Genomic DNA, 27,256 nt, shown 5'->3' on the forward strand with positions numbered 1-27,256 from the left:
AAGTGTTATTCTATTTTTCATATATTTCAAGCTGTTTCCTTAAAGTATCTCATCAACAACAGGTAGGTATCTGCTGTCCGATTTGTTCTGTATTGCCGGCTCCAGGGTATCTACGTAATGTGAATTACTTTGTGGATAACTAGTTTAATTTTATGCAGGTAATAATTTTTAAAAAGTGATTCTGTATATCGTATCTTTCCTTTTCACTTAGAAAGCAACCTCAGCTATTAAACCGTAAACAGGGCAAACTCTATTACAAACGCTATTACATTTGGGGAAACTCAAGACAATCATGCCTGCAGAACCTATATCGCTGGACCACGAAGGGGCACTCGAAACCAGAAATGCCTTTATTGTCTGATTAGAGCTTTTCCATTTGTCTCAATTGGTTTCTTAATAGCATATCTATCAAATAGATTTACTTTAACCCATGCTATTTAGAAACCGCTAGTAAAATGCTGACAGGAACAACCTTAAAAACCAACCATGACCATTTTTCTCTGACAAAAGTACAGAGCGACACAACATTTACTCTGCCATATCAAATCACTGCTGTTGCTCAGTGAAGACTTTATTTTCCCACTTGAACTTGAGCTCCTCTGAAAGATCACCCCTGCCAATCTTGCGGAGATGACGTGCCAAAAGGCGAAGTTTATCAGTGGAAGTTGGAAGCGATTTCTTCCAGAAGCTAAGAATTTCATGGATCTGTTCTGTGAGATTGTCAGGGTTCTTCAGTTTGATGAGCTGAATGGTGCTGCAGCGAAGAGGGAGGGATGAGGACAGAGACACGGCGTTGTCTTCTGAGAGCTCCTCTGCCAGCCAGTACAGCAAGTTATCCCACAGGACTTCTGTCAGGCACATGTTGAACACTTAGTGTTAGGGGCTATTTCTTGGAGGGTGTGCTTATCTAGCTCACCACACCTGTTTACAGGCTATCCAGGTGCTCTCTGGTTTGGTCTCTGAATGGTAAGCAAATTTGAGACAACCAAGATAGACACTTGAGAGCCTCTGCTGGAGTCACCTCCTCAGGGTACCACCTATTGCAGAGGGTTAGAAACACTCCTCAAATTTTCCCGTGCCTGAGAACCTCCTGATGGCTTGTTAAAACAGTTAGCAAGCCCTACCCCAGAAAGTCTGATATAGCAGGACTTGGGTAAAGTCAAAACTTGACATTTCTCACAAGTTCTCAGATGATACTGATGCTGGGGTCTCCAATCAATAGCACTGTGTTAAAGAAGGAAACCTTGGTGGTGTAGTGGTTAAGTGCTCCAGCTACTAACCAAAAGGTTGACAGTTCAAATCCACTAGGTGTTCTTTGGAAACTCTATGGGGCAGTTCTACTCTGACCTCTAGTGTTGCTATGAGTTGGAATTGACTCCACAGCAATGGGTTTGGTTTTGGTTTTGGTGTCAAAGGATATTTTTAGGTTCAAAAGGATACTTCCCTTAATTAGTACTAATCTGCTATATAAGTTATGCCAGCAGCTAGTCAATCCTCACTCCCCAACTACACACACAAACTCACCAAGATTCACTACCCAAAGAGTAATTCTATAGAAAGTCTTTTACACCAACATATTACTCAGGCTTCAAGACTACTTGTTGTTTCTAGGTGTGGTCGAGTCCTTTCTGACTCATGGTGACCCTACATACAACGGAACAAAACACTGCCTGGTCCTGCACTATCCTCACAATCATTGCTATGTCCAAGCCCATTGTTGCAGCCACTTAGACCCACAAATATCTCCTATGACTCCTGCCTACTTAAATCTACGATTCCTTCTTTCTGTTGTTATTGCTTTTGCAGTATAATTCAGATATATCACTCTCAGTAAAACCCCTACGCACTACTCTCTCTTCTCCCATTGGCTTCATGGGATCTCACAACACAGCTACTTTTTTCCACTATCCTACTATCTCTCTCTTTCCGTAGACCTCATGGGATCCCATATCACAACCATTTTCTCCCGCTACCTTCCTCACCCCTGTGCCAGGTACCATGATCTAGTGTGAGCGCAAGAATCTATAGTTGTCACCGTTCACACAACTACTCACTTACTTACATAAATTGGAATCTAGTTTTATACTATGAGGTCACCTTTGTCCTTTTCCTAAGGCTACTCACTTAGGTAAGGAGGCCACACATCTTTGCCCTCCATTGTCACTTTCAAACCAACATTCTGCTACCTCTAAGTGGCATATTCATTTTGCAGCCCACCCTATGTGGGTAAGACCTTCCACTCCTCATTCATATCATCTATCTCCTGCCATCAGCAGGCAGCATCTTCAGCGTCTTTGTTGATAATCATTCATATCCCTGCCCATATAGTTCCTTAATCTTGTCTGCTCCAAAACTCTATATTAGAAACTGACTTTCATGACCCATCTTCATGAATTGTCATCAACCAAAATTATTTTGCTTCCGTGGCCTCTGTTTCTCAAAATTCACTGCTGGCTATAACTACCTAAGCTTCTCTGCTTCTTTTCCTTTGCTCTTGCTTAATACACTATTTGCTCTCATCACTAATATGGCTATTTTCTGATGTCCTCTAGTCATTCAATCAAGGAGCCCTGGTGGCACAATGGTTAAGTGCTCAGCTGCAAACTGAAAGGTCAGCAGTTTAGATCCATCAGCCACTCCACAGGAGAAAAGTCCTGGTGATCTTCTTCCATAAAGATTATAGCCTGGGAAACCTTATGGGGCAGTTCTACTCTGTCCTATAGGATCAGTATGAGTCACAGTCAACTCTACAACACACAACAGTAGTCATGCAATCACTCCTAATAGGTCTCATATTTTGCACTTCCTCGATGGCAGTGGTGGGTTACCCATACTATGTCAATGATTACCTTGCTTCCACCTTATACTGTATTGTCTTTTTTTATCTTTCATTGTTCTCCATTTGTCAATTCCCAATCCTGATTTGCTCACAGAGCATTCAATTTCTGATCTGTCCAGCCTTATGAAACTAGGCTGAATATGATCAACAAACACTATGCTATTTCCCATCATTTGAGCCCTTAAAAGCCTACAAATCAGTTTTAAAATCTTTTTTTTTTTAACTGTATTTTCCAAAGCAATGACCCTAAACTTTCCCACCATCCCTAAGCTGCGATTTCACTCTCAGACTTTTTCACTCAGTGTCTGTTCCTGCTACCCAGAACCATTGGGCCTCAGTTCTCATAACCTCCCTTCCATGTCAAAATCACTTCTTTACAAAATCTCATTCCTCTGTATCTCCTTCCATACCCTCTTGCAGTGTTTTTCATCAAGGACTTCTCCTTCACACCTGTTTCTTAATTGCTCCCTCCCCACAGGTCCTTTATATGTTTCTTACAAACACTGTCAGTTCTTTCCTTGCTTCTGCTACTATTTCAAGTTATCGTCCTCTCAACTTCCCTTCACCATGAAAACTTTTAACGTCTGTTGTAAACTTGACACCTCAGTTGCCTCACTGTAAACTATCTTTTTAATTAAACCTTTGATTTGGGGGTAATATACCACCTTCTAAAACTCTATTGCAGCCTTTCTTTCAAACACTCTTAGCTCCTTCCTTGTTACTACTTACAGCGACTGTTTTTCAGTCTTCGTCTTCTCTGAGCCCCACAAAGCACTTTCCTCCTTTCCTTGGGTTCCATGACTCTGCCTCACCTGGTTCTCTTCTTGGCTCTTTTGTCACAAACCTCTTTTCCTTTCACTGGCTTTCTTTCTCCTGACCCCTCTGAATTATGTGCTTACTCTTAGGCCTCTTCAACTCATTCATTAACTTTCACCACCTTCACATCTCCTCTCGGTGAAATATTTCCAGATCTTCTATGCATTTATCTTTGGCTTTGCTTCCCAAATCCTAGGAAATTTGAAACATTCCACTGCTAATCATTTTTACCAGTGTATAGCACAGCCAATTCAAACTCCACATTTCTAAAATCAAAATCATCAACTCTGGCCTTTCTTTTCTTCTACCTGATCCTTCACCCTATTCGTTTTCTGAGTAAATGTGACCACTCAGTTGAATAAGCTAAAATATTTAATATTATTCAAGATTATTCAAGTCCTATTTCTCATCCCCACTTCCAAGTTCTATTGGTCCTAACTCTAAACTGTTCCCCCTACTTTCCCACCTTACTGACACAAGCTTAATCACGTCCTATCTCTTTTCCGAAGTATTGTAGGAGCCAAAGTTCTTATTAGTATCCCTGTTGTTTTGCTTCACTTTATCCTCCAAACAACTGACAGAATTTTTGAAATCCTAGTTTAAGCTTGTTGGTCCCTATTAATGAGTCTCTCTTAAGATCCCCCTATTGTCTAAACTTCTTTACTTGGCATTTAAATCTTTTCATAGTTCTATCCTGTTCAAAATGTCTAACTTCATCTATCGTCACCCTTTCTACAGCAGCACTAATGGTATTGGTCATGAGGGAAGATTCCCATGTGGACAAATATCTCCCAACCTGTGTTTCTGGGCCCTCCAGATACAAGGCACAGTCACCACCTAGAACTCCTAGTACACATGGGAAGGATCATTATACATTTGCATCCTACAGTGGTTATTTACAAAGGTAGCAATTGTGCTTTAATTTGAACATAAAATTCTTCAAAATTTAATAGCCATTATTAAACATATTGGGCTTTTATTTATTGCTGTTGGATTTATTTGTTTGTTTTGGGCTAATGTCACAAGCCCTCTCTTTGAAAACAGTTGTATTGTGCTTGAAAAAGTACATAATACTAGGTTTTATTCCCATCCTACTCACTTCCAATGTAGCTCATTAAAACCTACACAAATTTGTGTGCAAATCCACAAAGGTAACCCCTGATTGAAATTCCATGCCATCAGTTGTGGGCCTGACACATTAGTGAAAGAAAAAAATAAAAACCACAGTTCACTGATCTCTTTGGAGGACTAAGTACTATAATAGTTGATGCTAATAGTGCTAATGTGAAACCAAAATGAATAGTTTCAAAGAGTAAAATAGAATAAAGGTCAAGTTCTCTCCATGAAACCCACATCATTGTTATATAATTGAATTATGCATAATTGTGATCAAATGGTAAACATTGTCTTTTTTGTTTTATCTAGCATATCTTTATTTAAAATCTATTGATCTCAAATGTAAGTGTGAAGTGACCACACTATAAGATTTAAAACATAACAGCATTCCAGAACGAACTATGGTTGTCGGTTTACCAAATTAAGCAATTACTAGTTGTGCAAGTAAAATAACATTTAACAAGGTTCATATTTCTTATAGGTTATACCACAACTTTAATTAGTCCCACTTTCAAGAAGTTATTTGTTTTATATGTGTGAGACTTCCCCAAGGACAATTCATTTATTAGGCTGACAAACCTAATAATTGTTTAATTGCAAAGTCATACTTTCTACTCTTTTTCCTCTAAGGATTCACCAATACATATATAAAATATAAGGGAGAAAAAAAACAAATGTAATGAGGACAGAGCAAATATTCCTTACCTAGAGGATCTGTGGAAATTCTTTTGGTACCCTGTGGACGGTGGATTGATTTTTCATGCTATTGGGGAAAGAAGGCATAGAATAAGCTGAAGAAATCATTAATTTGTGAACAAGTTACAAATAAAAATCCATCTGAACTTCACCTCAATTTGAAAAAGTGCAGAGTTGCTTATCTCGCAAAATTAGATTGTGTATTTGTGCATGCATACTCAATAATTGCTTTCCTAAGATAAGGCAAAGAATATTAACCCAAATCTGTCAATATAAACAAATTAAAGGATACGTATTAAAATATTAACAGCACTCACATTAACTCTGAATAAACATTTTCCAACTAAAATTTAAAATTGTTTTAAAATCAACTAATATACAGCAAGCTACCTCTAAGCTATAGATATGGCATTTTGTAAAAGCCCTTTTTGGGGGCAGACACCTTGCCTCAACACTCCGCAGCGTAACTGGCACACATGGGTACACAAGCAATAGCTTTGTGGATGAATGAGTGAAGGAATATGCATATGTAGTGATGGAATGGCTCTGTATCTCTACTGGGGTGGTGGTTACACAAACCTAAGCATAGAATTATATGAACACATTGTACCAATATCAGTTCTCAGGTTTTGATATTGTACTATAGTTGCATAAGACAAAACCACTGACAAAAATGAAGTGAGGGGTACACGGGATCTTTCTGTATTATATTTCCAATTTCCTGTGAATCTATACTATATCTCAAAATGGAAGGATGATGGAAGGCCCTGTATGTTAATGCATAGCACACTATCTAGTCCATACTAAACACTCCATACAAGTTGGTTGAATCTGCATGTCATATTTTGTAAATATTCTGGCCACAGATGTTACATAAACATGGAGTTTTATAAAACTTACCATGTGGGAGTGCATTAAGAAATACAAGTTCAAGTATATTGTATTGTACTGTAAAAAAAAAAAAAAAGCACAGCAAAATAAAGAGACAGATGCCGTTTTAAAGAGTGCAGCAGATTCTGCCTATGGTTCCCCTCAAGGGACATACCACCTAGATTGTGACTGGAACAAGAGGCATGCATCATGGGTTTTCTCTTCTTTACGTAAATAGTTTTTTCCTCTTAATTGCTCTCTTTTCACAGGTTTCGCATAGAATCTTGGTGCACTGAGTGAGATTCTAATGTTTAAGTATACGTATTTTTTTTTCACACACATGAAAATTCCAGCCAAGAATTTCATCTGGCACGCAACCACAGAAGCAGTAATGGTGCACCACAGAAGACCCTGGCTCTGTGGACTTTAGGCACTCTCGGTCTACTACGTGTTCTCTTCCTTGGTGGTTTTCAGTGTTCATTTTGTCAGTGCATTATTTTTGCCTTGCACACTACCGTTTGAATTTCTCTGGTGCTCAGGGCCCTAAGCCAAACAGGGCAGCCTCTCTTAGTCCTTGTGCAAACTCCCCTCCTACAGTTTTTCCCTAGATACCTTCCTCAGCAGGACCAGCCCTAATTTTCCCCTACTTTCTGTCTTCTTCCACTCAAAAGGTGCCTTCCTGTTACATCTTCTCAGACTCTACTAATTGATAAAGGTGAGTTCATTACCCCTCCCAGGTAATCAATTTTTACATTAATATTCTGTATTTTAATTTGCTAAATACAATTTTTTTTAATGTCACTGCTCAGAAAGATTCTTGGGCAAATCTAAATCGGGCTGTCAAGCTCTCTGTAAACTGTTTCCCTGACACACATCTACCTTGTATATGGGTGAGTTGTTGCTGTGTGCCATCAAATGGATTCTATAAAGACCCTATATGACAGAGTCGAACTGCCCTAGGGTTTCTTAGGCTATAATCTTTCTGTGACCAGATCCCCAGGTTTTTTTCTTCTGCAGAGCTGCTGGTGGGTTCTAACACCCACCTTTCAGTTAGCAGCCAAGCACTTAACTATTGCACTGCCAGAACTTACATAGGTTTAGTGAGGGCCGATATGGTAGATATCTCCCAAGGGTATCCATATCAATGTAGAAATAATTCAGATATGTCAGTCATGTCTTATTTATACTGCTAAGCACAACTCAGGCCTCATCTATTTGGAAGTGGTTAAAAAGATTAAAACCAGTGGCAGCCACTAACAGTTGAAAAGGGTATGTATGTTTTGAGTTTTACAGGCCACTGTTGCTAAGGCTCCTACAATTACTGACTATTCTTGCCATCCTGCCTAAATACAACCCTGTTCTTGAATTCTTAATGCTAAGTAAGTCACTTTTACTTGAGCTCATACTTGTGACAACATGATCTGTTGTGTGCAAACCCAAAGAACTTAACTCGGGCACACCCATTATATTACACGACAGTATTCCCCATGGTTCCCCAAGAGCTTCTTCTCAGTGGGTCTTTAGGCCACTATAAAAACCAGCTGTGATCAGCCTAGGCTCTGCTTGTTAGATTTTAATCTCTTTGTGCGCCAAGAAGGTACCTTATTCTCAGGTAACGCTTGTTGGAATCGTAACCCCTATGCCTGTGGATGTAACCATTGTGTTATGTTAATGAAGTCATATCAGTGTAGAGTGTGTTCTAAACCTAATTATTTCTGAGTTACAAAAAGAGCAGATTAGACACAGTGTTACAAAAGGAGAAGATTAGTCACCAACATGGGGGAAGATAGACACAGACGATGGAAGCAGATGAATCTACAAGCCCAGGAACAAAAACAGGAAGCTAAAATAGACAAGGAAGGACCTCCCCCATAGAGTCATACCTTGAATTCAGGCTTCTAGCCTCCTGAACTATGAGAAAATAAATTCCTGTTCCTTAAAGCCACTCACTTGTGGTATTTCTATTACAGCAGCATTAGAAAACTAAGACAATACTTAATATGGTGTTGTAAACGTAGAAGTACAGGCAGTCACCGGGTTATGAACGTTAGACTTACATACAACCAACCCTGTAAAACCTATTACATTAAAAATTTGAGGCACATACAACAGTTCGTGATAACAAATGGGCACTACTTTGTGACACGCATCAAAACATTATTATTATTACTGTATTGTTATGTTACAGATGTTTTAGCGTATCTGGAAGCGTTTCTTTCATCTTTTTATGCATAGAAAAGTACACCATCTTCTAGTTATCTAGTGGTGGTGTAACAAATATCACAAGTGCATGGCTCTAACAAAGAGAAATTTATTCTCTCACAGTTTAGGAGGCTAGAGGTCCAAATTCAGGGCGCCAGCTCCAGGGCAAGGTTTCTCTCTGTTGGCTCTGAGGGAAGGTCCTCGTCATTGATCTTCCCTGGCCAAGGAGCTTTTCAGCACAGGGACCCTGGGTGCAAAGGACGTGCTATTCTCCTGGCTCTTATTTCTTGAAGACAGTCCCCCATCTCTCTGCTTGTTTCTCTCTTTTATACCTCAAACACATAACTGCCTCTAATCCTGCCTCCTCATTAATGTCATAGAGGTAGGATTTACAACATGCAGGAAAATCACATAGATGACAAAATGGTGGACAATCACACAATACTGGGAATCATGGCCTAGCCAGGTTGACATATATTTTGGGGGGACGCAATTCAATCCATGACATACACTACGTACTATACACTAAGACAAACATTTGACTAACTGATGTTAGACATGAATAGTACCTAACCATTTCACCTTACGTACAATTTCAATTTAAAGGCAGACTTAGGAACAGAACTCATTTGTAATCTGGGCACTGCCTTTAGTAAAAAGCATTTAATTTATGTGAAGTTATCTTTTGATTTGAATAATTTCTACCTTCCAATCTTACCATATTTATAAGCATAGGTCAAATTCCACCTCTTTTATCAACTATCTTAGTCCATTATTATTATTATTATTTTGGAGAATTTATGCACTATCATACTATGTATCTCTTCATATTGCCTTGCATTATTGGGTTTTTTGGTTTGCTTTTGGTTTATTATTATTAATGCCATTCACGTGCCCATTTTTCTTCCCCAATTAGGCTTTCAGCTTTTTTTTTTTTTATATCAGTACTTATATTTAGCACATAGTACTTACATCATGCACTCAGTAAAGACTTGATACCCATGGCAACAAAAGACACTTTAGTGGCACAAATGGTTAAATGCTCTGCTTCTAACCAAAAGGTCAGTGGTTTGAACCCACCCAGAGCCTCCGTGGAAGAAAAGACCTGGTGATTTGCTCTTGTAAGGATTATAGCCTAGAAAACCCTATGGAGTAGTTCTACTCTGTTCCGTAGGGTTGCTATGAGTCAGAATCAACTCAAGGGCACACAACAACAACCCCACGGGGGCCCTCCAGGAACAATCCCAAGGATTGCTATCACCAGAAGTTTAAGATCTGCAATTTCAACTAGGCCATGAGGGCTGCTCAGCAATGCTTTTATGTATCCCTGAGGACCATTCCCGACAGAAGATATCTCACATCATTACTACTCTGTGCAAGACCTCTACCACGTGTCTGGCCACCTTTCTCTCAGCAAGTGGTTTTACCTTCTACTTAGTGGGAAAATAAAGCAGTAGTTCTCAAACAGTAGTGTTCCTGTAAATCAATCTTGAAGGGGAAAAAGCAAAAAAGCAAGCTCACTCACTAGTAAGCTCACCCACCTGATATTTTGATTCAGCTGGTCCCAGATAAGCTACATTTACCACAAGCAAACCTGGTGATTGATGTTGAGGTGTGGAGAGCACACTTACAGAAACACTATCATTTTACACTCTTAAAAATGTATCTCGATGAATGCATGAAATTTTCCATTATTATGTTGGGACAAAATGTGTGATTCCAATTGCATGCCTAATACTATAGGGATACGGTAATAATAATGAACTCTAACTCATAAATTACCTCACAGGTGTCACACAGGTGACCCAGCTCTCATGTTCATCTCTTCATGCAGAAAATCCAGCTTCTGGTAAAGCCCTCTCCAAGTATTTCTGTTCCACCAGGTTTTACTGCTTCCCCACGATGACTGGCTGGGCAACGCAGCCCTCCACTCTCCTTCTGTGGGACAAGTTACCTTCTCTGTGGCTACCACCATGTAGCACACCATGATGGTTTCTACCCAGAGGCCACTTTTGCTCCTGAGTCACCATATAGGCACTCTTGTTCAACATCAATGGTGCCACAGGTTTGTTCTGCTGCTAGTCTGCCACCAATCTGCTGGGCTCTGACGCCACTCTGACCTACTCCATCTGAGCCACTCTGTCTTCTACTTCTCTTCCAAGAGAAGAAATCCTCCACTGGTGGCCACCCTAAGCCCTCCTGGTGTGTGAGCTTGAAGTAAAATGTGATAGAAAGAAGGAAGCGCCCCGCCACCACGTTACATAACATTGAAGTAGTATTGACTGTGCCCTGATGTGTCACAAAGCCCAGTGAAACAGGTCTTTCAGTTTTTAGTTAAAACCTTTTCCTTTAGGACATAGCCATGCATGGGGCTGAATTGGGAGACAGATTTCACTAATAGTTACGGCACTCTACAATGACTACCTGCTGGCCTCTGACAACTAAAGCTAAACATATTACATGTTATAATTTAACATATATTTTTATTAAAGATATATATTATTCATATAACATAATTATAATAGGTATTTACATATTTTTACTAAAATATGTTTATATATTAAATATATAATACAGCACATCACATATTTACATATAGAAATACATACTTATATACAGGTTTTTTAATTTTATGAAAACCTATGCACCCACCCTGTCTGACCCACTTACAAATAAATTCTTTCAAGTCATAGTTCATAGATAAGTTATGTTCAAGGTCTAGTAGTGGACACAAGTTAATTTCTTACCCCAGGAGGCACCTCAGCTTCCATACAATAACTTCCTGGGCTGGTAGAAACTCTGAACCCATTTACAAGGTATGTCTTGTCAAAGAGGGAAATTGATAGCACATATCTTGCTTTGATTTGGGAATTTTCTTACCCACAAAGTCAAATATTCACTTTAAAGAAATCCCTGACCAAAATCACTCCTTCAGCTCCTTGTCTTTCACCAGAAGTGGCAAATCTTTTCTTTCTTGTTTGAAGCTAGGCTTAATAAATTTGCATTTCTAAAGATACTGCTAGGTGGAGGGGCAGAGACTATTTTGTGAACTGATATCCCATGATCTCAGTGAAAGGGGGAGGGCAGTGCTCAGTCAATCATGTTAAGATTAGCCAAGGGTTGATCTCCTAATTTCTCCCTCATCTTCTTTATGGGGCCCTGGTGGCAAAGTGGTTAAAAGCTTGGCTGTTAACCAAAGGGTTGGCAGTTTGAATCCACCAGCTGCTCATTGGAAATCCTATGAGACAGCTCTACTCTACCCTATAGGGTTGCTATGAGTGGGAATCAACTTGACAGCAATGGGTTTGGTTTGGTTTGGTTTTCTTCTCTTTATAAACCCCATTGTACCTAGTTTTTTCAAGGCTTTTGCTTTTTCTGGAGTCAGAATGGTCCTGGTAACACAGTGATTGAAAGCTTGATTGCTCACCAAAGGGTCAGCAATTTGAATCCACCAGCCGCTCCTTGAAAACCATCCTATAGGTCCTATACAGGTCACTACGAGTAGGAAGACACTCGATGGTAATAGCATATAACTGCTCAGAACAAATGTTATGGTCAAATTTCAGTGAGTTTAGATTATTTTTAACAATCTGAAAGTCTCAAAATTGAGCTATTTCAGAGTTACTTACAAATTACTTTCTTCTTGCTTATCTTACGTGACTTTCACAAAAACACTGTGAGAAAGATGAAGCATCTCTTATTTTTTTTCCCCATGATGTGTGACAATATCAAGTCTCAAGGCACTTAGCTATCCTGGCTGAGACTATGGAGTATTTAAGCGAGAGATCAGGATTTGAACCCAGGTGTGATTGCCTACAAATCTGATGCTTTCCCTACTACCAAGCTGGTTGAGCAAGTGAGCTTTTAGACTTCCTGAACCTAAATCCCACTCTGTTAATTGCTGAATCCTGAATCAATTCATGCCTTAGTTTCTTGAACTTTAAAATGACTATCATTGTGAACTTTGAATAAAACAAACTGTGTAAAGCATTTTAAATGAAATAAGACAAAATAGTAGGTGCTCAATAAAATCACCTAAGTGCTTTTATCACACAAGTCTTGATAGAATTGGACTCTCATTTTTCATAGATCAGCTTTCTACAACTGTCAAATTCCAATACATAGATGGTTGTCCAAAGATTCATCTACAACTAAAGCTAATCCTGTAAGTATAGCCTTTTCTATAGCAAGGTGTGATCCAACTGTCACCATGACATGATGGCACTGGAGACGGCACTCTTCCCTGTGCTGTCACCTCAGACCTGGGCTCAGATGCTGCTGGCCATCTAGTCTCTGACAGTGCTTTGGTCTGAAAAGAATCTCAATTTTTTAAACTGGGTCAGGACTCACTCTGATTATAATGTGCTCTCAGGGAGCTTAGGATGGTGCTGGAGTTAACAAAGCTAAACACACTTTAGAAACCCGTATGAAAATAGGTGTGAAAAACAACACAATAGAAACAACTCCCATTATGGCTGACTTAGGACAGATCTTTTCATGATATCATGTCACTTCGTCTTCTCCCAGCCTAAAAGAATGAACATGGGTCAAATCCAGATGGACAGCAAAGATGATAGCATGTAATTCCTCTGGGTCCCACCACAATAACCCATTAAATTTAATATGAAAGTTGGGAAAGGGGAAGTCAGAAAAATGGTAAGTCCTTCCCACTATCTTATACATATTTTAAAGCGCTAATTAGAAACATAAGGAGCTCTGATGGTGCAATGGTTAAGCTCTAGGCTGCTAGCCAAAAAGTAGGCAGTAGGAACTCACCAGTGGCTCTTTGGGAGAAAAGACCTGATGATCTGCTCCCGTAAAGATCATCTAGTGCCATAGAGTCAATTCAGATTCACAGGATTTCCAAGGCTGTAATCTTTATGGAAGTTTCTACCTTGGAGAATCTGGGGGTTGAACCACCGCCTTCCAGTTAGCAGGTGCATTTAAGCACTGCACCACCAGGGCTCCTTACCATAAAGAATAAAACCACCCGTAACCATTGAGTTGATTCCAACTCATAGTGACCTTATAGGACATAGTAGAGCCTCCCCATAGGGTTTCCAAGGAGCAGGCTGGTGGATTCAAACTGCCAACCTTTTGGTTAACAGCCAAGCTCTTAACCACTGTGCCACCAGGGCGCCACCATAAAGAATACAGCCTAAGAAACCCTTTGGGGCAGTTCTACTCTGTCATATAAGGTTACCATGAGTCAGAATTGACTCAAGGTCACACAACAACAATTGGAACCTTAAGAAGCCCTGGTGGTACAATGGTTGAACGCTCTTCTTAACCAAAAGTTGGGTGGTTCGAACCCATTCAGTTGCTCTTCAGATCGAAAATCAACTTGACGGCACACAACAACAATCGGAAACAATGAAATAAAATAATGTCTTTGAATCCTAGAGCAATATCTTATTTTAAATTGTGCCTCAAGGACACTCACAACTATATTGTTATTATTTGGCAAATGTAAAAAGAATAAGTGGTAAGAGTTTGTCCTCTTTAATTTCTTCTGCCTAGATGTTCTTAAGGTATAAAGTAACATGCTAAGGACTTTCTGGTACTTGAAGCACATCTAACATTATTATCTAACATATAATATTATAGCTAAACACACTGTAATACAACCAACAAAGAAAATACCACGCTGGCATTAATTATTTTTTCATTTACTCTAAGGCACTATTGCATGAAGAAATTTTCACAGCTAATTATATCTCATTGAAACAATCCTTCTATGCAGAGTTAACCCCCATGCTCCACCCACCCCCACATACTTACTGAAGATTTTTTTGGTAAATAGGTAATTTATTCTGTAATTAGAAGGCATACAAGGGAGAGTGATATGGATAAAAATTGAACAAGGAAGTACATATAATTAGTATTTTTCTGTGTATCTTTACCACGAATTTTACAAGAAGTATTTATGGTACAGTAACCAAGTACCATTTTTCACTGCTTTACTCTATATTTATTTTGCACAGAGGTCTCCTCAAGTAAATAATTGCTGTTATTTGTTTAACTTGAGTTTATTTATCATATCATAAGAGTAACTAAATATTCTTGATGTTATAACGTATACCTCATATAGAATTCTTAGTGGTTTTATATTATAACAAGTTAGGTAGAATATTGATCAAAGATGAAATATAATAAAAGGATTAACATTAATATAAAAACTTTGCTCTACAGTTGCAGGTCCAACTTTACCATAAATCAAGTAAGAGATTATATCAGTATCCCATACGGCCTTACACATGTGAGAAAAAGCATTACCAACTCCCTTTTAAAGATATCTATAAAGAAGCTCCGGTGTTGCAAGAGTTGCTAACCAAAAGGTTGGGGACTTGAACTCACCCAGCATCTCCATGAGAGAAAGACCTGGCAATGAGATCCCTTAAAGATTGCAGCCAAGAAAACTCTATGGGGCAGTTAAACTCTGTCACATGGGGTCACTATAAATAAGAATCAACTTGATAGCACCTAACATGTCTCTAGGTGACACAAACAGTTATGTGCTCAGCTACTAACAGAAAGGTTGGTGGTTCCAATCCACCCAGAGGTACCTTGGAAGAAAGGCTTGCCAGGCTACTTCCAAAAGATCACAGACATTGAAAACCATATGGAGCTCAGTTTTACTCTCAGACACATGGGGTTGCCATGAGTTAGAATCGATTTGTCAGCAACTGGCTTGTTCTTTTTTGGTTATTTAAAGATGTAACTTCTCTAAAGTAACATGCTTAGTATGTTATAAAACTACTCTTGAAACCCAGACCTGTCTAAAACCCTAACTTAAACAATTGATAATATTGTCTTCAAATAATAATATTAGTTTCTGTTTTAATAATTACCATGTGCCAAGAATTACACTAAGAATTTAAAGTATATAATCTTATTATCTATAATCTTATAACATAGTTGTTGTTATGCCCATTTTACAAATGAGAAAATTGAGGTTTAGAGAAGCAAAATAATTTGACAAAAAACACACACTAACTGATGATATAACATTTAAATTAACATTTGTAAGACTTCAGGTGTTTTATTTATTACCTGTAAGTTAAAACTTTCACATACAGTGGAGGTTGCAATGCAAGACTTTTCACCCAGCCTTTCCAGTACCTCCTATACTATCATCATCATTTAGATATATCAACTTTACTGATCTGGATTTACAGGCAGTATTAGAGGGGTAATACTGCCTCTAATGAATTCTTAATCATACTACTTATCAACCATGTGACCTTAAGCAAACTACTCCTTCTGTGTCTGTGTTTAGAAAATGAGGATATTAATAATAGTACCTGCTTCATAGAGTCATTGAAAGGAGATATTGAGTAACGCCATTTAATAGCTTTGAGCAGGGTGTCACATGTACTAAATGCTAAAAATATGTTAGCTTTTATTACACCCACTCTTCACTTATCAACATGGTTGGGTCCCAAAGACCAGGTCATTATGCAAAAATTGGCTTTATGTGAAAATTAGGGTAACCTAGGTGAGCATTGCTGGAATATCCATTGATACTGGATGCAAGCCACACACCCTCAATGAAACACCCTTTCCACTGATTGGTTGCTCATATCAGATCACAAAATGGAGGATAACTACATCATTACATCACTGCCAAATTACAGAATTACATAGCTGTTGAATTACATCATCACATAACTGCTAACCCACTGAGAATCCTAGCCCAGCCACATTCACACATAACCTTAGCCATCACAGTCTGCATTACTCTCACTTCACACCTTGGTGTTCATTACTGCCAGACATGCAGTTTTTATGCAAAATAGATACTAGACTTTTTTACTATTGCTGTAAATGCAAGTATCAGATAACAAGATAACAGATGAAGACTGAGTGTATTTAATAATTTTTCTATTAAATTACTTTGTATATTTTACCTACATAATTACATTTTTAAAGATACTTTTATATTTCAACCTTAAGTTGAAAAAGGATTTCACTTTATAAACAGAGACAAAAACTTAAACAGAATTGAAACAAAAAAATGTTATTAAATTCTGTTGTCAGTCAAAATCTTTGAGCCTGAAGCTGCTCTCTGCTTGTTAAAAAGGGAGCTTAGCCAGTATTAGGAAGATGTGAAGCCATACTAACACCAAGCTGAGGTTTATCCTGAAGCATCAGAGAGGATTAAAAAGAGAATAAATATCTCACCATATGAATCCATTTTATTTAAAGCTGGTAAGTGTATTGTTCTAAAATTAAAATATAAATAAATAAATCACCAGCAAATCTAAAATTCGGGATAAAGGAGTATAACCACAGATCTCCTTTTATTTACGGGAAATTATATCTTTCATTTGTAAAAATGTATGGAAAGTGCTTTTTACCTTTTAAAACTATGGAGATAACATTTTGAAGGCACCTGATAAATCACCAACAAAAACAAGGGAGTTGATGGAACTCAACCCAAGTCAGAGAAAGCCGAAATCTTCATCTTACGAAAGCAATAATGGGAGTTATCTCCTTTGCCCTGAAAATGAGCTAAGATCTGATGTCATTACACAGATGAAACAGAGGAACTTACTGGGCTTTTCAGAAGTAAGCATTTAAAACCTAGGCAACAGAGGAAGTTGGCGTCTGTCTCTGGAACTGAAAAACTCCACGTAAACAGAGGATCCTCCATGACTCATGGCCCTGTGGTGTCAGAGTAGTACTGTGCTCTATAGTGTTTGCAATGGCTGATTTTTTTGGAAGCAGATTGTCAGACCTTTCTTTCAAGGTGCCTCTGGTAAACTCAAACCTCCAACCTTTCGGTGGGCAGCCAAATGCATTAACTGTTCGCACCACCCAGGGACCCCCATGCAAGGTTATGACTGCTCTATTCCAAACCTTAGTTTCAACAGAAAGTACAACCACCCACCAGCTCTTTGAAAGAGCCTCAAAAGAGACAAATGATATGAGAGGCAATATTACATAGTGGTAAAAGCGGTAGATATAAAGCAAGGACCCGGCTTGCTCAAGGAATAGAAGGAGAAGGAAAAGCATATAAGTTTAGAGGAAAGACTTGAGGCCTGAGTTCTAATACAGCCTCTGCCCCCGTGCAGTTGTGTAAGCTGAGGCAAGCAATCTAAACTCTCTTAATAACTGGTAAAACAGACACTGCAGCCCCTACCTTTGAAGTGTGTGAGGATAGGTTGAGATTACATCCATAAACGGTGTGCCCTACACTGAGAACTCAACAAACAGTGGCAGAGACACGCAAACCAAATGCAACGTGTGGACTTTATTTGGACTCTGTTTTTGAATGAATCAACTATAAAAAGAAAACATTGAGTCGTTAGGTGAATGTAGAACACGACCTATATAGTTGTGGTTGTTGTACTGTCAATTCTGACTCAAAGTGGCCCTATAGGACAGAGTAGAAGTTCTCCCACAGGGTTTCCTAAGCTGTATATCTACGGGAGCAGATCACAAGGTCTTTTTTCCTGCAGAGCCTCTAATAGGTTCAAACCACTGACCTTTAGGTTAGCAGCTGAGCATTTAACCCCTGCACCACCAGGGCTCCTTGGCTGTATAGTAGATGATATTAAGTAATAAGTGCTAATTTTATTGGGTGTAGTGATAGTATTATGGCTATTTTTTTAAGCTTTTACCTGCTAAAGAAACATACTGAAATATTGATTTGCTTTAAAATATACCAACAAAAAACAAGGATTAGATGAAAGAATGAGAGGAAGTTATAGGTGATAAGTTCATACAGGCTCATCGTATCTTCCATTTTTATGTGCATTTGGAAATCTGCCTAAAAAGGCTTTTTAAAATAAATTAATCAAAGCCAATACCCTCTTGTTGTTTTCTCATAGATACTATTAGTATTATAACCTCAGTGTAGAACTTCCACAAGCCCTGGGCAGAAATGCTTGGCTCATACAACAAAAGGCAGTGCCTTAACTTAGAAAGGCCTGGAGACCAACATAAAGCCGCAGAGAAGTAAGGCAACTGTGAAACAACATAGGAACAGAGCCCAGAGCAAGAAGTTCTGACCCAGAGGAATCCCTCTGAGGAAGAAATCTTAAGATTAGACTTGGACATGAAATCAGTCGGTTACCAATTCTGGAAGCAATGCAGATCCACACCTACCTGGGTTAGAGGTTTGAGCATCTTTGCTCAGCTCAGCTATTTATTGGTTTTAAATCCATGCAAAGTTTGATGCAGCCAGTTTTATGTTTAATTGCTTCTTAGAAAGTTACTCTTTTTAAGACTTTGATCTGGTTGTGCCTTTTTTCAAGGTGAAGATATTAAATATCATTCAGCGCTTGAGAAACTCAGTCACAAAAGAAGACAGCTTTAGTCTCCTTCTAACCAGGTGTGTCAATTCAAGAGACCCCACAGAATCTAAGGAGCTGTGACAGAAGGAAAGGGTGGTCAGGGATAGCAGCAGATATAAAGTGAGCAAGGTCTGAGTCATTCAGGAAATATATAAGGAATACATACATGAGGTAACAAAGAAAAACTGTCAAAAACAGTCTGGAAGAGCTAAATCTGGTTTCTAACTTTATGTCACAAGTTTGATTTTTTTATCCACCAAATATGCAAAGCAGTCTATGTACTCCATGGGATTGTGGTGAGGATTAAATGACATAATGTATATATAGCACTTCAAACATGCTTGGCATTTGGCAAGCTCTCTATAAATGTTAATATGCTTAAACTTTGTTCAGTTTTCCAAGTAATTTTGGCAAAATCTGATGCCTTTGACTCATAAATGCAGCTTCACAAATCAGAGGATACACTTAGAATTTGCATAACCTTCAACCTCCACCCTTCGTTGTTTGAGTTTTAGATTATAATCCCAACAGCTTGTTGTTAATACAGAAGGTCTGTCACTATGTCTATTTAATTCTGTGCATAATTCTTTCTAGAATATTCTAATGGATTTTTTTTTTTTTAATTTCCTTATGGGTCTTTTTTTGTTCGTTTTTGTTTGTTTGGTTTATAAACATGAATAGCCTTTCCTGATACAAAGGTTGCTGGGAAAGGCCTGGACAGCCACAAACATCTTCCTCTCAGATCTTGTCAGAGTGCGTGAAATCCCCACACATAAGTCACTTCTTTCAAGTCATGAAAGGCTTCTGCTAAGTATAACTTAACTGGGAAGGAAACAGGTAGAGCTTTTGTCAGCTAAGACTCCAACTTCAATTGCTTTATCAATTTCCCCAGCATGTGTTTATGTACTCATAGAATAATTTAACAAAACACTATTGAATGCATATTAGGAGATAGGATTATAAAATTGAATAAGCTATGCTCCCAGTCCCAAGGAACTCAGTCACAAAGGAGTTAGTAGGATATAATAATTAGGAATGCTGCCATTGGAATCAACAAACTTGGGTTTCAAAAGCAGTTTTGCTTTAGCGATTTCCCCTTGGAAGAATTTTCCTCTCTGTGCCTGTTTCTTCAACCACCCACCTCTTCAGTAGGTAGTTAATATGTGTAAATGTTTTGCCAAGTTACTAGCAGGGAATAAACAATAAGTATTAGTTGTTATTATTATCCTTATTATCATATACATAAAATTATAATAGACGACTTTTTCCATTTCTAGTTGAATCGATTCTGACTCATGACAACCCATGTGTGTCAGAGTAGAACCGTGTTCCAAAGGGTTTACAATGACTGATTTTTTGAAAGTAGACCCCCAGGTCTTTCTTCTGAGGTGCCTCTGAGTGGACTGAAATGTCAGTCTTCCAGTTAGCAGTCAAGCATACTAACCATTTGCACCACCCAGGGACAGACTACCAGTTGGTATATAAAGGGCTTTGGTTACAGATACAGTGTTGTGCATAATTCTGCCTGGGAAATTTAAAGGCTTCTTCTAAAGAGATGATACTAGATCTAAGTGTGGAGTTAGAAAGGCAGCTGTGGGAGAAGTTCATGGGCAAAGACTCTGAGGCAGGTAAGACCATAATGCATTAGAGAAGTGAGACCTTAAGTGGAACTGGGGCAAAAGATGGATAGGCTGGAGAAATGTAGCATGAAGAAGCTATGAGGGGAAGTTGTGGGAGTTTTTTGAAGGGCTTTATGCCAGGGTAAGCGTTTTGGACTTTGGTTAGTAACGATTCTAGTACCAAATGAGAAGTTTTAGGAGAAGGGTGACATAATTATGTTTGTTTTGAGAAAAATCACCTTGTCAGTTATGTATAAAGTAGCCTAAAGCAGAAAAGGGGGCTGGTGATAGGCTTTCAAAGAGAAAGCTGTAGTCATTCATAGGATAAGGCAATATTAGAGGGAGTAGAAGTGAAACACAAGTTTAAATAATACTTCCAAAGTAAAGTCAACAAAACACTATATTGTATGATAGAATATTAGCTCGAACCAGAGTCCTGGGAGCCATTCTAAGAAGCCCCTTCTCCACAATTCCTTTATCTCCCAATGCCCTCCTACCTCCCAACCCCACACACATTCATTCTATCACTAAGTCCTATTGATCCCAAGTCCTGAATCTCTTTCCAACTCTGTTCTCTTCTTTCCATCCTTACTGTCATGGTGGTTATGGTGTCATGGAACCCTGGTGGTTAAGAGCTTGCGTGCTATCCAAAAGATTGGCAGTTCGAATCCACCACCTGATCTTTGGAAACACTGTGTGGCAGTTCCCCTCTGTCCTATAGGGTTGCTCTGAGTCGAATCACCTTGACAGCAGCTGGTTCAGTTTGTCATGATCTCACATCAAGCCATTACCATCTCTTCAGTGGACTACTTCATTAGCCCCTTATTTTGCTGTTGCTAAGCCCACCACTTTCTAACTTATCCTTATAGACTGCAGCAGTGATATTGCTAACATAAAACTTGATCATCACCCACCTGGTTAAAATTTTCCAATGGTTTTGCCATTACATATAGGATAAAAGACAGACTTCATTAAAATCTTACTGGATACCTACTTCTCCATCCTCAACACTAGCTACATCAATTCTAAGAATTCCAATGAATGAGGCACTTTTTTTATTCATATGCTAAGGGTCTTTGGTTTGAATCCCCACTTTGTACCTGTGTCATGTGTACATTTTCTGTGTCACGAGAGCAATCTAATTTTTTTTTTAACAAATTTTGACAGAAGGCCCCAATATAACAATGTCAGACATATTTGGTTCACATTAAGTAAGACATTCAAAGCCGTCTATAATCTTTCCCCATCTTCCTTCTAATATCATTTTTCCAAATCTTCAACTCAAGCCAGACTGGTGTATTTCTTGGACTTTCTTGAAACACTTCCTACACCTTGCCACTTGAAATTTTCATCTCACATCGCCCATCTTGTAAGGAACCCATTGCCCCTCTCTAGGTCCTAAATATTGTCTAATCCATCTTGCTTTGTGAAGCATCCCCATGTCACTTCAATCCACAGGGATCACTCCTTTGTCTGATGTGCCTTGCAATTACAATCTCAGCAGTTCATTTGTCAATTTGTCATCATTTCCTGCCTTGTGATACTGCTGTATGCTTTACTCAATTATTATTTGTCTCTTGCATTGTTTTATAACTTTTAAAGTTTATGCTTTATTTCCTGATCTGAATTGTAATTTCCTTGAAAGCAAAGACGTTGTCTTGTATTACTATCAGTTTTTTTTTTTTTTTTCAGGCCTTACACAATGCCTCACATACAGTACTCATTTAATTGTTGTTACTGTTGTTAGGTGCCATCAAGTTGGTTCCAACTCAACTCATACCGACCCTTACTTACAACAGAAGGAAACACAACCCAGTCCTATGCCATCTTCAATATCATTGCTATGTTTGAGCTCATTGTTATAGCCTCTGTGTCAATCTATCTCATCGAGGGTCTTCTTCTCTTTTTCTGACAGTCTTCTTTAGCAGACATGATGTCCTTCTCCAGGGACTGGTCCCACCTGATAACCCATCCAAAGTATGAGACAAAGCCTCACCATCCTTGCTTTTAAAGGAAAAATCTGACTGTACTTCTTCCAAGACAGATTTGTTCGTTCTTCTGGCAGGCCATGGTATATTCAGTATTCTTTGCAAACCCCATAATTCAAAGGTATCAATTCTTCTGCCTTCCTTATTCGTCATCCAGCTTTCACATGCATATGAAGCAATTGAAAAAACCATGGCTTGGGTCAGGCACACTTTAGTCCTCAAGGTGATATCTTTGCTTTTTATCACCTTAAAGAGGTCTTTTGCAGCAGATTTGCCCAATGCAATATGTTGTTTAATTTCCTGACTGCTACTTCCGTGGGCATTGATAGTGGGTCTAAGTAAAGTGAAATCCTTGACAACTTCAATCTTTTCTTCATGTATCATGATGTTGCTTATTAATCCAGTTGTGAGAATTTTTTGTGTCTTTATGTTGAGATGTAACCCATAGCAAAGGCTGTGGGCTTTGATCTTCATCAGTAAGTGCTTCAAGTCCTATTTAATTTCAACAAGCAAGGTTGTGTCATGTGCATATCATAAGTTGTTAATGAATCTTTCTCCTGGTGCTGAGTCATTCTTCACAAATTTTTTGTTCAGCATACAGATTGAATAAGTATGGTGAAAGGATATAACCCTGACACATACCTTTCCTAATTTTAAGCCATGCAGTATCCCTTGTTCTGTTTGAACAATTCCATCTTGGTCATTGTACAGGTTCTGGAATTCCCATTTATCGCAAAGTTACCTATAATTTGTTATGATCCACAGAGTTGAATGTCTTTGCATAGTCAATAAAACACAGGTAAACATCTTTCTGGTATCCTCTGCTTCCAGCCTAGGTTCATCTGACGTCAGCAATAATATCTCTTGTTCCACATTCTCTTCTGAATCCAGCTTGAATTTCTGTCAGTTCCCTGTCAATGTACTGCTGCAACCATTTTTGAATTACCTTCAGCAAAATTTTACTTGTGTGTGATGTTAATGATAGTGTTTGATAATTTCCACATTCTCTTGAATCGCCTTTCTTTGGAATGGGCACAAACATGGATCTCTTCCAGTCAGTTGGCCAGGTAGCTGTCTTCCAAATTTCTTGGCATACACGAGTGAGCGCTTCCATTTTTGGCACATATCATTTGATATTCCATCAATTTCTGGGGTCTTGTTTTTGCCATTGTTTCAGTGCAGCTTGGACTTCTTCTTTCAATACTATCTTGATCATATGCTACCTCCTGAAATAGTTGAATATTGGATAGTTCTTTTTGATAAAGTGACTCTGTGTATTCCCTCCATCTTCTTATGAGGCTTCCTGATTCATTCAATTTTTTGCCCATAGAATCCTCCAATATTGCAACTGGAGGCTTGAATTTTTTCTTCAGTTTTTTTCAGCTTGAGAAATTCTGAGTGTGTTCCTCGCTTTTGGTTCTCAAACTCCAGTTCTTTGCACATTTCGTTGTAATAGTTTACTTTCTCTTCTCTAGCAGCCCTTTGAAATCCTCTGTTCAGCTCTTTTACTATCACCACTTCCATTCACTTTAGCTACTCTACGTTCAAGAACAAGTTTCAGATTCTCTTCTGACACCCACTTTGGTCTTCTTTCTTTTTTTTCCTTGTCTTTTTAATGACCTTTTGTTTTCTTCATGTATGATGTTATTGATGTCATCCCACAATTTATGTGGTCTTCATTCATTAGTGTTGAATGCATCAAATCTATTCTTGAGATGGTCTCTAAATTCAGGTGGCATATACTCAAGGTTGTACTTTGGCTCTCATGAACTTATTTTAATTTTCTTCAGCTTCAGTTTTTTTTACAATTGATGGTCTGTTCTGCTTTCAGTCCCTGGCCTTGTTCTGACTGATAATATTGAGCTTCTCCATCATCTCTTTTCACGAATGTAGTTGATTTAATTCCTGTGTATTCCATCTGGTGTGGCCCATGTATATATTCACCATTTATGTTGTAGAAATAAGGTATTTCTAATGAATAGGTCGTTGGTCTTGCAAAATTCTGTCATGCAATCTTACACATCATTTCAATCAACAAGGCCATATTTTCCAGCTACTGATTCTTCTTTGTTTGCAGTATTTAGATTCGAATCACCAGTAATTATCAATGCCTCTCGAGCACATGTTTGATCAATTTCGGACCCCAGAAATTGATAAAAAATCTTCAATTTCTTCATCTTTGGCATTAGAGGTTGGTGCACGAATGTGAATAATAGTCATATTATCTGGTCTTTCTTGTAGGCATCTGGATATTATCCTATCATTCACAGCATTGTATTACTTTAGGATAGACATTGAAATGTCTTTTTGACAATGAATGCTATGTCTTTCCTCTTCAATCTGTTATTCCTGGCATAGTAGGCCATATGATTGTCCAAGTCGAAATGGCCAATACCAGCCCACTTCAGCTAACTAAGACTTAGGATATCCATCTTCATTTTGACAATTTCCAATTTTCCTAGATTCATACTTTGTATAGTCCACATTCCAATTAGTAATGGATATTTGTGGCAGTTTCTTCTCATTTTGAGTTATGCCACTTCGGCAAATACAAGTCCTGAAAACTTTATTTCATCGACATCATAAAGGTCAACTCTGCTTTGAGGAGGCACCACTTCCTCAGTCATATTTTGAGTGTCTTCCAACATGAGGGGCTCATCTTCTGGCACTATATCAGACAATGTTCTTTCTGCTGCTATTCACAAGGTTTTCACTTGCCAATTTTTTTAGAAGTAGGTTGCCAGATCCTTCTTCCTAGTGTGTCCTTGTCTAGAATCTCCCCTGAAACTTGTCCATCATGGGTGACCCTGTTGGTATTTGAAACTCCAGTGGTATAGTTTACAGTATCACAGCCATACACAAGCCACCACAGTATGACAAACTGACAGATGAGTGCTGGAGTCATTTAATTAGTATTTGGTATTTGAAGTGTTCATAGATATATATACGGAAGGTAAAAATATTATGAGTTCATGAGCTAGAAAATAGTTTGAGTTAGTGAACTTCATTTTTAACTTATTACATGTTACAATTTTAAGAGATTTAATGCAAAAAAGGTTCCTTTTTTAGTTATTAAATATCCTCAGATGGGTGAGAATATATGTATTTCTTTTGTTAAATAATTCTTGAAAGCTCTAATGGTTAATTTCATGCCTCAACTTTGCTAGGCTGTGGTACCCAGTTGTTTGGTCAAACCCTTGTCTAGATGCTGCTGTGAAATTGTTACCTGTGATTAAATCAGTTGGCTTTAAGTAGATTACCCTCCGTTTTAATGTGAGTGGGCCTCATACAATCAATTGAGGGCTTTAAAAGCAAAAAGGGAGTTTTCCTTGGGGAATATCCTGCCTCTAGACTATAAATAGGCATCTTGCCAGAACTTTTCCACTTTTTTCTTTCCACCTCCTGATCTATGGATTTTGAGATACAAGACTACAGGAATCTCCAACCTGTCACCTGGCCTACAGATTTTGGATTTGCTATCACCTGCAATCACATAAACCAACTCCTTCTATCTATCTATCTGACTCTCTATCTAATATTTTACTGATTCTGTTACTGGAAAGAACCATAAAATAAAAACCATATGACAATACAGTACTCAGTTCCTCATTTAGTTACCTCTCTTTTCAGCAGAAAAAACACTTTCCCTTTTATGGATAGGGCATCAAGGAGGATGAAAAAGAAGGAGGGGTGAATGAAAAAAGAGGAAGAAGGAGAGAGGGAAGGTAAAAGGGAAGAGGGAGAGCTGGAAGGAGAAGAAGAAGGAAAGAGGAAGGAAAAAAGGGAGGGGAAGATGAAAGGGAAATCCCCATGAATTCACTATTCCTACCCCCCTCCCCAAAAAAACGTGATTTATAGAGTTTTTTCCAAACATCTACTTTTCTAACATGCTCTCTTAATAACTAGCATTAGGGTAGTAAGTTATGTTTTCTTTTTTGATCCCTAATATAATTTTATAAAGTATTGCAGCTGAAAACCATAAGTGAAATTGAAGTGCCTGTGAATATAAAACTTTTAAATAGCTGTGACTCTTCTCATTTATTTATCCAATATTGTTCTTTGGGTTTTCATATGGTTAGAAGAAAAATTATATAGAAAAAAGCCATCCGTGGTGATGCAGGGAGTTGGCAATGAAACTCCACAGTGACGAGAAGGTGGTAATTCTGACAACATGAATCTCACGCTAGCATCTGCACACTTCCTCCATTTGACACAGCAAAAGTTATTTAATGTGGTGAGAAAGTAGGTGTTGAGACAATATCATTGTTTCCTAGAAATCATGTGTCATGAGTTAAGATATATATAAAAAAGGGGGAAGTTCAGGCTAAGCAAAACTTGGGTCACCAGATGGCTTACATAAATATTTAGGTTAGCTATTACTGGGAAACGGCAGCCATGAACAGACTCCACCCAAAACGGCCGTCAGACTTGAAGCCCTTCTTTCCTTCAAAGGAAAGCCTCCAAACAGAAAGTATTAATAAAAGGCATTCAAAGTCCAAGAGCGCACAGATAAGCGAGGGCACAGATAGTATCAATGTGGAACAATTCCAAAGGCACGAAAGAGACATTTGCCCCAATTCCTCCTACCTAAAAATCTGGAGAGTTTGTTAAAACTTGCCCTGTTACTATCAAAGTACAAAAAACACATGCTGAAACTGAATTTACTCGAACATTTTAAGAAGGGGAATGTTTGGGGCACAACTTAGGAAAGATTTAGAGGCAAACCATTGTTCTTTTCACCCATGCAATATTGATTATGTGGCATTTTCAAGACATCATATAGAAATGTGAAATACCACCAAGACCCTA

The 27,256-nt window shown here is 38.4% G+C and overlaps 1 protein-coding gene across 1 annotated transcript in view; it reads right to left on the minus strand.

The window, feature by feature from the left end:
• Window positions 1–528: 528 nt before the first annotated feature.
• DTHD1 (death domain containing 1) overlaps window positions 529–27,256 on the minus strand; it is a 91,294-nt gene continuing 64,566 nt past the window's right edge. Inside the window, 2 exon segments of the mRNA XM_064286318.1 lie at window positions 529–848; window positions 5,477–5,534. Coding sequence (XP_064142388.1) covers window positions 529–848; window positions 5,477–5,534 — 378 coding nt within the window.

This window comes from Loxodonta africana, chromosome 5 (assembly GCF_030014295.1).
Source record: "Loxodonta africana isolate mLoxAfr1 chromosome 5, mLoxAfr1.hap2, whole genome shotgun sequence".
NCBI classification, from domain to species: domain Eukaryota; kingdom Metazoa; phylum Chordata; class Mammalia; order Proboscidea; family Elephantidae; genus Loxodonta; species Loxodonta africana.